Source organism: Aegilops tauschii, chromosome 5, assembly GCF_002575655.3.
Source record: "Aegilops tauschii subsp. strangulata cultivar AL8/78 chromosome 5, Aet v6.0, whole genome shotgun sequence".
Taxonomy (NCBI): domain Eukaryota; kingdom Viridiplantae; phylum Streptophyta; class Magnoliopsida; order Poales; family Poaceae; genus Aegilops; species Aegilops tauschii.
In genome coordinates, this window is record NC_053039.3 from 229742713 (window position 1) to 229753684 (window position 10972).

At 47.8% G+C, this 10972-nt stretch overlaps 2 protein-coding genes across 2 annotated transcripts; both read left to right on the top strand.

The window, feature by feature from the left end:
- Positions 1–2908: 2908 nt before the first annotated feature.
- Positions 2909–7407, top strand: LOC109781261 (rho GTPase-activating protein 4). The gene is made up of 5 exons (XM_020339866.4): positions 2909–3900; positions 5520–5640; positions 5740–5859; positions 6266–6496; positions 6596–7407. The coding sequence occupies exons 1-5, from the start codon at positions 3497–3499 to the stop codon at positions 7166–7168; spliced, it is 1449 nt and encodes a 482-aa protein (XP_020195455.1). The 5' UTR covers positions 2909–3496; the 3' UTR covers positions 7169–7407.
- Positions 7408–8823: 1416 nt separating this feature from the next.
- Positions 8824–10073, top strand: LOC109781262 (protein FAF-like, chloroplastic). Its single transcript, XM_020339867.4, has 2 exons — positions 8824–9000; positions 9100–10073. Exon 2 carries the CDS (start codon positions 9150–9152, stop codon positions 9897–9899), a length of 750 nt encoding a protein of 249 aa, XP_020195456.1. The 5' UTR covers positions 8824–9000; positions 9100–9149; the 3' UTR covers positions 9900–10073.
- The last annotated feature ends 899 nt before the right edge of the window (positions 10074–10972 follow it).

Sequence of the window (10972 nt, forward strand, 5' to 3'; positions counted from 1 at the left end):
ACAACACTCTCCCCTCTCGTTGCTATGCATCACCATGATCTTGCGTGTGCGTAGGAATTTTTTTGAAATTACTACGTTCCCCAACACCTCTTTCACCGGTCGTGGCCCTCTTAGGAGAGGAGGCGTCGTGGCCTACTGTGGTCTACTGAGGATTCGAGGTTCAATGCCGCCCAAGCAGCATGTGCGCCATGGGCGGGGGGAGCAATAGGAGCGGGGAACCGGCACCTCGGCGACGCGCGCGACCTTGGCCAGCCGCGGCGACTGGCAGACGGCCTGGGCCATTCTCGGCTCCGAGAACACCGTCCCTAGCCATCATTGCTGTCGATCGTGCTCCATTCGGCATGCGGCGCTCGGTAGTATCCAGGGGTTGTTGGCCGGGTTGTCCTCCTAGGTGTCCATGGCGACGCCGCAGAACTCCTCCTGGTCGACGCGCACAAACTGCCTGGACAGCGTGGCTGATAGTGGCCATGGGTGCATGACCGTCCTTGGTGGTGCACGACGGCGTGCACGTGTTCCCTCGCTGCTACGAGGTGAGCGTGACAGGGCGGGTGCTCGCTGGTGTAGGTGGGTGCTTGCTGGTGCAGGTCGGTGCTCACGACGTAGATCCAACTCATCCCCATTGTCCCCGGTGGCAGAGGCTTGGCACCTGGGCATGCACGGCCACGCTCCGTAGCAGTCGGTCTGTCGAGGCACCGGGCTTGAGGCGGCGGCCTCCCTGCTCGGCGCGCAGCTCGACGGCTACTCCAATAGGCGTGGCCCAGCGACCATTGCGGAGCTACAACAAGGCCAAATGGGCCATGGCCCACCCAGCCTATGTTCAAAACACTGAAGAGTGTATGAAAAATTGGGCCTTCTTGAGAGAAAAAATGTGTGTTTCCTTCAGGTTGGGCTACCTGGGCCCGCCCAACAATTTCTAGGCAGCTTCGCCACTGCCGGCGACAATTTATGGCGCGTTTGGTTCCTCGCATCACTTTTTGCACATTTGCATACTTGTCCCAGTTGGGCCTGGCTGAGCATATGCAGACAAAAAATCAACATCTGCATGTTGATTGGTTGTCTGCATGTCCTCTCCCTGCATCGTAGCGACGCCTCTATACACCACGTTTGGTTGCTCGCATTGTATGTGCTCACACGAGTGCACGTTGTTTGGTTACATACGAGCATAGAGTTGTGCTCACCTTGTACCCTACTTGATGAGCTTACCAATACTACTACACCTTACACACGTTCACACTGAGCACACCAACGCCACAACACTGCTATTACGATGAACTGGACGAAGATGATGAAGTTCTTCAGCCCTAACGGTCGATCCACCTTGCCAACCTCAACCTTACTGCATGAATGCTCTTGCACATACTTGAAGTAAGCATCTTCTGCCACCTGCATAATCTTAAACCCCCCTCTGTGGTTGCTGTCGATGTATCCTTAAACTTCTTTGTTGCAAGCCTCCCATGAACTGTAAACCCCTAGAACCCTACCTTCGAACACCACATACCACTTGCCCTAGCAGTGCAAACGAGCAATAAGTTCAAGCAACAAGCATCGGAACACACAAACAACAAGCAATGAAGAACTCTAGGAGCAAGCAATGGAGTGGAAGAGCACTAGTAAGCATGCACGATCATAGCAAGTTCAACCTACCACTACTTTGGCGTCATCCTACTACCACATCCAAAAGAGGGTGTAAACCTCTCAATCAGGAGGCATCTGGTTCATAGGAGGTTGGGAGTCCTCAATGTAGGACGACGGGAACTGGCTCTCGGACACCATGATGGTCTGACTAAATTCTTGTGTGGTCATGTTCTACAAATGTATGCGTCATCAACACCACAAGACACTACAGATGGATAGTAGGAACTAGCAGTACAACAAGGATAGATCGAACTAGCAGTAACACATGCACACATGGATGATCTAGTTGAAGACAACACTACCAACTCCATCAAAGCATACCACAGCTCAACACAGCATAACAGAGCACTAATCATGAACACATGGATGATCTTGTTCAACACTTGCACACTAGAATACCACCAATCCATCCATGACCACTAGCTACCAACACTTGCCCACATGGAAACAACCCCTAGCATGCTCCAAATCCATCACAACTAGCTACTACAACATCACAGTCAAACAGATCGGACGACCTAACCCTAGCACATTGACAAATCTAGCTATAACTAGTAGAGAGGACGTGGTGATTGAACTTACAGACGCCATCGAAACGACCGCGGAGGAGGTGCCTGACACGTCGGAGAGGAGGAGGAGTCGACCCGCCGCCGCAGTCAACCGGTCGCTGGAGCAGTTCCGCCGCTTACCTCGTCGTCGAAGTGGATCCGCTCTGGAGGGAAAGCTTGAGAGGGGGGAAATGGTGACGGGAGTTTTGCCATGGCGGTCACCCTCGATATATAGGGTGACCGAATCAGCTGGCGGTGACTCGAATTCGTCCCGCCGCTTTTTTGGAAATGCGCCATCGCTCCCGCCATCTCCCTCCCCTGCACGGCGCGACGTTCCCCTTCCCTGCATCGCTCGAGCCTGGCTCGCTGGAAACGGCCGAGGCCGTTCGTAGCGGGCCTGACTGAGGGGTGCTTTAAGGTTCGTGCTATGCAGGCCAAACAGTAAACACATACATCCAAGCAGCCCATTTTCATCCCGCGCGGGCCTGGCCCGATCTAATGCACGCGCCGTTACTTTCTGGTCCACGTCTTTCTCGTTCCTTTAAAATGCGTCTTCCGCATTGGACACATACATGCTCTTCGGATGCGTCTGCTGTCCGTTTTGACGACTCAAACAGATTAAAAAAAACAAAATTTGTGTTTGTTTGGGTCGCTGTGTTGGAGTTTGGCTAATTTTGTGGAGATGCTTTAGAAGGATTAGAAATCAACCTTCCTTGGGAAGAAACGAGGATGGTAGGTTTGAACAGAGAGGAAATGCGCACGCGTGAACAAGAAGCGAGAAGCATGTTCCTCCGTGCGTGCACATCCTAAAAAGAAGGGGGCAGCAGGAACACTAACCAGAGTTATGATGACGAGCTGGTCCCAATCCCAATCCCACCCCCTCCCTTCAATCCAACTCCATCTCCTCGGAAATCCCATCCTTTCTCGACCAAACATCCCCGCTGATTAGATTAGGTCGCCCCCAGCTCAAAAAAATTGCATCTCTTCTGGGCCAAAGACCCCGTCTGGAGCTGAGAAAAATCCCTTCTTTCGTCGTACATTCACGGCGCTCCGATTGTTTCCCCCCATTCAATCGATTCATTGGTCGCGATCTGCGTGGCGGATTTGGATCCCATCTAATCGCAAGCATAGAAACACGTCCTGAATAGCGAGCGATCCACCAAGAACTCCACCACAAGAGTTCCCCAATCATTCCTCGCCGCTGCATTTGGCCCACTCCAGGAAATCCCCACTGGGCTCGCCCCCCAAGCCGCACCGGATTACAGCTCACAAGGGCCAGATTTTCAGAGCAGGGCAGGGAAAAGGAGGAAGCAATGACGGAAGTGGCGCTTCTCCGGGGCCCGACCAACCTCGCTTCCCCCGCAAGCCGCGGCCCCTCCTCCTCCCTGCGCTATTTAGCCAATGCCGACAGCGACGTGCTGCAGAGAGGCGGCAGCGGAGAGAGCCCTACAGGATCCGCAGGACGGACTGAGCGAGAGGTGCAAGGATCGGAGGAAGAGGAGCGGTGGTCTTTCTTGGCGCTGCTGCTTGCGCTGCTGCGGAAGTCGTTTCTTGGTTGCAGGGAGGAGGGCGGCCAGGGCGAAGGTTGCGCGATGGAGATCGGGTGGCCGACGGAGGTGCAGCACGTGGCGCATGTCACCTTTGATAGGTTCCATGGATTCCTGGGGCTGCCCGTCGAGCTCGAACCCGAGGTGCCCCGCCGCGCTCCCAGTGCCAGGTCTGTCGCTGGCTCTCTTCATCAATTCAACGATGTGATTTTGTTCTGAATCCGAGGGCATCTGAGCGATCAGTTTTATAATTCCAGTCTGAATTTGATGTTTTTCCTTCAATGATTTGAATTTGAATTTAACGCCTGCTTCGTAATTAAAATCCTACTGGCTTGAAATGGGGTAGTTACACAAATGTAGTAGTCTTAAGCAATAAATGGCGCTGTTTGCATATTTGGATTTTATCTGGTGTGATTCTCTCTCTCTTTCTCTACGCCAGTGCTTTTATTTAGTAGAGAGGGAATTTCATTTTCTTTTTTCAGGTGGAATGTTAGTTCCCTGTTTTTGGCGTTTTCAGGTGGAATGTTACACTCCACTCCACTCAATTTTACTTTAGTGACTCCACTCAATTTTATTTTAGTGCATTATAATTTGAGCCCCTTTTTGTTGGGCAGCCGTAGCCGGATTTATACAGTGGTAGATCAATTATGTGCACAACTTGTTACTTTTGCAACCTCTCCATGTTCTATTAATAATTGGTCAATCATGTCACTTGATGTAATCTTACCTGATAGTGTGAGATTTTCATGTAGCTTCTTGCCTCATTAAATCGAAACAAAACATGATATAAACATTAAACAAGGCTGTAAATGAACTGTTATTTTTGCTTCGAAATGAGGCTGGTGTAAATGTAATCAGCGTAGTTGCTGTAAATAGAAAACCATTGCCACAGATCTCGAAAATCATTGCCACAGGTGCTTCTTTAGTTAGTACTAAAAGCTTATAGCTAGACAGAGAAAATAAGCACAAGTGTTCTAGTAGAATTTTTCAATCTTAATGGTGGCCATTCGGTCTGGCAGCTTCCTTAAATACTACTGATGTGCTTGTATTCCGTTTTCATCCCTTTTATTTCAGTTCGTTTTTGACTTTCATAAAACTACCAAAATAATTTTAATGTTCTTCAGTTCATTTTGAAATTACCTATGTTTTTAATACTGGTTCCAATTTCTTATTTCTAAAGCAGTATACTTACATTTTTCAATAGGGAAAAGAACTTACCTGATAAGTTTAAAGAACTTACATTTTTCTGTTTGTGCTATATATTAAATATTTGCTTATGCTTGCTATGAAAGTGCATAGGGGTGCATTGTTTAGTATTTTTTGTTCAGTCTTCCTAGAATGTCTAGAAAGAATGGAAGAAATGGCTCCATACGCAGTTTCTACTTTATAGGAAGACGGGACCTAGAGTAGTATCTTCAATACAAGATAATGTGGCACAAACACCAATAGGAGCTCGTCCAACTGGAGGATTTATGGTAGTTTATCAATAAAACTGAAGCATATGGTCATGCTCATTCAGCCATAGGAAAAATTCTTGAACGGCCAAATGGCCTCAAAAATTCAGAAAATAGTTCTCAGATAGTTACAGACCTAAAATATCAAATCAGCATATGCAGTGCCTAAATTAGAATAAAATTGTTTGCATCCTTACATTCATGCCATTGTTGCTATAAATTGTTTTGGAACCGTCTAAAATATTGAAATCTGGTTCTTGCATCCTTAACTTTGCAGCACATTTTGTTTACTTTGGTTATTGCTGTCCCTCAGCTGATTGAAACTTGAAATGCAGTGCAAGTGTCTTTGGAGTTTCAACAGAATCAATGCAGTGTTCGTATGATTCGAGAGGAAACAGTGTTCCGACAATTCTCTTGATGATGCAGAGACGTCTTTATGAACAAGGTGGTCTTCGGGTATGGCCTTTCAGTAATGAGTTTGAGTATTACTTGCTTTTTGTACGTGCTTGTATCTTTTTTCTGACAAGTAAATATCATCTTGCTTGTAATGTGCAGGCAGAAGGTATTTTTCGTATAAATCCAGAGAATAGCCAGGAGGAGCTTGTGAGAGACCGGTTAAACAGCGGAATCGTGCCGTATGGTATTGATGTCCACTGTTTGTCAGGTCTAATAAAAGTAAGCTTCTTTTTTTCATGTAAGCTATGTGATTCTGTCGAAATCAGTAGTTTCCTAAGCATATGTATAGTAATCAGAGAGTTATTAATGGTTGTGATTATATTCATTGGTGAAAATTTATATCAACACCTATCGGAGAATACAGACATCCTTTCTGAGTGGAACCTAATCTTTTATTTTTCTCACAAAGATATTGTCACAGGTTTATTGTTTATTCTAAATATACACAAGTTGAGCAATCTTCTGTTGCAGAATAAAATTTTGCTTTTGGAACCAGTTATGGCTGCTGTCAACTATGTTGACATTGACTGTTTATTCTCTTGAGCTAGTAAACTTTACTTGCTTGCCGACATACTTGATGACAAAAGGTAGGTCATCATCTCATCTGCTTTCCAATCCTTTCCAGGCATGGTTTAGAGAACTGCCGAGCGGGGTGCTGGACCCTATTCCACCTGAACAGGTGATGCAATGCCAATCTGAAGAGGATTGTGCTCGGGTTGCCAAATGCCTCCCACTAGCTGAAGCGGCCTTACTTGACTGGGCCGTTAATTTGATGGCTGATGTCGTCCAAGAAGAAAAGATAAACAAGATGAATGCTCGAAACATTGCTATGGTTTTTGCACCAAATATGACTCAGGTGACAATGGTCCTAGCAGCAAACTGGCAATATGTTTACTGCTAAAATTTGATAGTCATATGGTTAGGTGAATGCTTACTGGTGACACATATCATGCAGATGGCAGATCCTTTGACTGCACTAATGTATGCAGTCCAAGTGATGAATTTTCTGAAGATGCTAATAGAGAAGACCCTGAAGGATAGAGAGGAGTCCAATCTGGACGATGTGTCTTTGCCCCAAAAGGACCCGTCTGATGAAAACGGGCATCATAACCCTGGCTTTGCCGTCGATGCTCACCGTGCGGAAGGATCAAGGCGTCCTTCTTTCTTCAGCGAGGAACCCCTTCTGAACAGCCCTGCACACAGCACCGAAGACAAGCCTAACGAGACCAATCCTACCGGAGGAGACTCTGCACCTTCTGGCCAGAAATTCATGAACACAGAGGGCTCTTGTCGATGGTCCCAACCTCTGCCTGCTGCTTCAGCCACCACTGATATTTCCTGTGCTACAACATTGAACTCACTGCAAGGCAAGGGGAGCCGTAGCCTGAATAGTAGTAGGAGGACAAGGAAGGGCAAGGGGCAGTCTGCAACGCCCGCCGTCGCTCCGCCAACCGAGAAAAAATCACGAGGTGGAAGCATCGTGAGCCGGTTAAACTCCACGGTCGAACGGATCGAAGCGTGGAGATGAATGAGCTCAGATGCTACTGTCGACCCTCTTGTGTCGTAGATGACTGACCCGGTGTGTTCCTGCGTACATGATCGACCGAATTTTGATGTGGTTTTCATTTCCTGTCAGGTCATGATCGTTGTATTCCTTTATTTGATTTGCTTCCACACGTACGCTAACTTTTGTATCTTGCTTATCAGTTGTACTTCTCACTGTTTTGAGTAAATTAAACACAGGCCGTTGCTTTCCGCCGTACAAAAGTTTGTTGAAAACCCCGAAATTCTCATTGCGTCTTGCATCTTATTCCGGTGGCTATCTTTCACTCTTGGTGTTATTGGAATGGTCAACTGTTAACCCACTATGATCTTTTCAGAAAGAATATGTACACGGTTGCTGATATCATCCTTCCTTTTGATTTCAAAAGTAGATGATATACTTTGGCCATAAAAAGTTCTACAGGTTCAGTTCAGGAACTTATTCCCTGTTAAAGAAACCATAAAATGAATTTATTCCCTGTTAAAGAAACCACAGAGGCCGCTAATACCAGACTAGTCTTCGCCCACGTCATCCTGACTAGTGGGTCGATTGTCACGGTCCACCCGTCAGGGAGCCGGAACTGGTGAGTAGATGTACATCAGCTAAAGTCAGACCCTACAGTGTAGTTGCCCCCGAATCTGTCTTGACATGAGATCGATTTTTTTTAGGAGACAAAACAAGTTCAAAAATTCTTAAAAAACATGCAGACGCACATCAATGTTTGATGTACAACCTCAAAAAGTTTCAGCTACTAATCCAACCTGCACTTATAGAAAAAAAGAAGACAAAATCGAATGTGAATAGTGTCAAATACTATTCACTCGAAGATGACACTATTCACAATTGAATTTGTCATTTTTGTATCTCCAATTGTTGATTGAGTTTTGAACTGGGTTTTTCTAGTTGTAGACATACAACATAGGTATGTTGTCAAATAATTCCAGAATTTTTTGAATTGTCTAAATATGAATTTTTTGGGTTGATCCTATGATTCTCATTTAAAGGGCAGATTCTATTCTAGTCTCCGCCACTTTTTATCCTTCTAGTTTCTTGGATCTTGCCAAAAATAAAAGTTTATTGGAGCAACGTCACCGACCTCACAATTTTTTCTTTTGCGGGGTACCAGCCTCATAATCTTTATTCAAAGAAGCAGACGTAAATAATTTCCCTAGACATGAACTGCCTGAACTGAACTCTCACTCACTACTGAGCCATGGCAATATGGCATCCATCCATCCATCCATATGTCCCCTCGTCGTAACTATCAGAATCGGGTAGCTTTATTCCATTCTGCATTGTTTTCCTTCACTCTTTTCGTTATTCCCAGTGCACCGCCACCACTGGTGGCACCGTTGTCGACGTACATACCTGAAATCCCTGGCTGAAATTTTCTCACTGCCACGCACGCGCACACCCACACTGAAAGCAGAAGCAGCTGGTGCCAAGTTAGAGATTTCATGGTCCCAAAAGACAGATCCATAGATAGATATCTCACTATCTACCCATGTGAGCTGCAGCATTACAGCACCGTATTCTTATTTTACCTGCATATTTGCTCTCACTCTGCAGTGTTGGATCGGTCCACTTGTGTGAAAAGAAGGAAATATTCCGAATTCCATAGCCACAGAAAATGCCTAAATTTCTTATTTTGCAAAATGACAAGAAATGCCCGTATCTTCTTGGCCTCGCCTTTTCTCTGACTATATATGTGCCGGCCGTTCCTCGCAAGTGAGAAGAGCACAGGAAGATAGAAATCTCTTCTGCAAATTCTTCAAAAACCTTGTCCGGATTGACGGCCCGTGCAGGTGTTCACTCAGGTGAGCGAAGTGATCATCTCTCCATGGCATGCATGGTCACTTGGCATTCGTGCGTTTACCGAAATTTTTCATACTGATCAAGTGCAATTTCGTTTTTAGCTTCCTGTTTGCAGTGCAAAGATTTCATTTCAAGGTCAGGGGAGATAGACATGGCGGCGGACGGCGGGTTGAGGAGGCTGTTCGAGAAGCCACTGCCGGAGAACCCGACGCTGCTGGAGGCGCTGTCGGCGTGGAACCGCGTCCACCCCAAGAGGCCCGTCGACCCGACATCCTTCACCGAGATCTTCGGCGAGCTCCACTTCCAAGAGAAGCAGCAGCCGCAGCCGGACCACGTCGCCCGGGGCGGTGTCCTGCCGGCGCCGCGTCCGCCACCTTCACCTCCTCTTGTTCGCGCGACCACGGTGTCGTCCTCGTCGTGGATCGACGCCGCCGAGAAGAGCAAGGACGACTCGTCTCTCGACGCGCTCCTCAGGTCGCCGAAGCCCACGCCGACGGTGAAGAGGAGCGCGAGCTTCTCCATGAAGAAGAGCCCGTCCGCGTCGTCCCTGCTGCTCTGCACAGAGGGGCTCGGGTCCGAGAGCACCGTGGACGTGCTGAGGGATGACGACGACGAGCTAGCCGCCGCGTTCCGCCGCCAGGTGGAGACAGGCGACGACGCGTACGTCGTCGACGCGAACCAGGAGGAGAAGGAGAACCAGCGGCCTCCGCCGTCGTTCCCGCCCCCGATACGGTCGATCAGCGTGCGCGGCGGGAAGCCGAGCGTGTGCTTCCGGTCGTTCCGTGCGGACGGCAGGTTCGTGCTGGTGGAGGTTGTCATCCCCGGGAAGGAGCTCCTGCGGGCGTCGCGCGAGGGCGGTCGGCTCAGGCTGCAGTTCGCTGGCGCCACCGCACACGCGTAGACCAAGACAGGACAGCACGATGTTTACTGGAAACACTGGCTGGATCATGCAAGAACACAGGACAGGATAATCATCTTGCTGCGTCTACGACGCACATATTGTATCGTATATATCGGGGTGTGAATTTGTCTTTTTGAGAGTACTACTATCAACGAATTCAGAATCCTTTTCGCATCATGGCTCGTTGGATGGCATGCCGCCATTGTAATGTGAGAGTTAAAAAGCATGGCGACGCACAAAGGAATGCTTTTGTCTATGAAAAAGGGGATGCTTTCCTTTCCGGATCCTTAAATCTGAAGTTTTTCTTTCTTCTTAGGCCTTCTTTAGTTTGTATATATATGAATTTTCGCTGGTGCAATTAACGTCATCACATTACGGTTAAAATCTCCTATTGCTCACACGGTCACGAAACGTCGTCCCACGATGATGTGCGATGGGGGTACATCACACACGCCACAGGATAAATAAGTGCGATAAGGTTCCAGGATGTTAGATAGTTTGGCAAAAGCAATCGTATACGATGATTGAATCTATGGCACACGTGATTCTAGAGGTACCCGTTTGCCATACATCCAACGTCTTGAATGTTTTGTTCGTGGAGATTGTGTCTGATGATAGGCCTATCACACACCCTATATCATGGCGCAAAGTTTTCTTTTCTTTTCTTTTTTACAAAAAAGCTGACAGCGCAGCGTTTTCATTGATAAAGGAGTGGGGGGGGGGGGGGTTAGAAATACAAGGTATTTACAGCAAACACCATCACGGGAAGACGACTCGAGCCTCCTCTACATCAACCTAGTCTGGTTGCCTAGGTCTATCTAGCAGTGAGTTGACCCTCCATCCGCCTGCCCTACTCCAAACGGCTGCCTCCTCTACGATCTTGGCGATCAGAGCCACGGCAGGAGAGCGTTGGTTCCTGAAAATCCTTGCGTTCCGTTCGATCCATAAGTTCCACCATACGAGCTGAACCAGGGAGCTCCAAGCTTTCCTCTCCTTTGCTGGGAACATGCCATAGGAGTGGTCTGACCAAATCATCAGAGAGGTGGTGGTGGCAGAGGGGGCAAGGCCGAGCG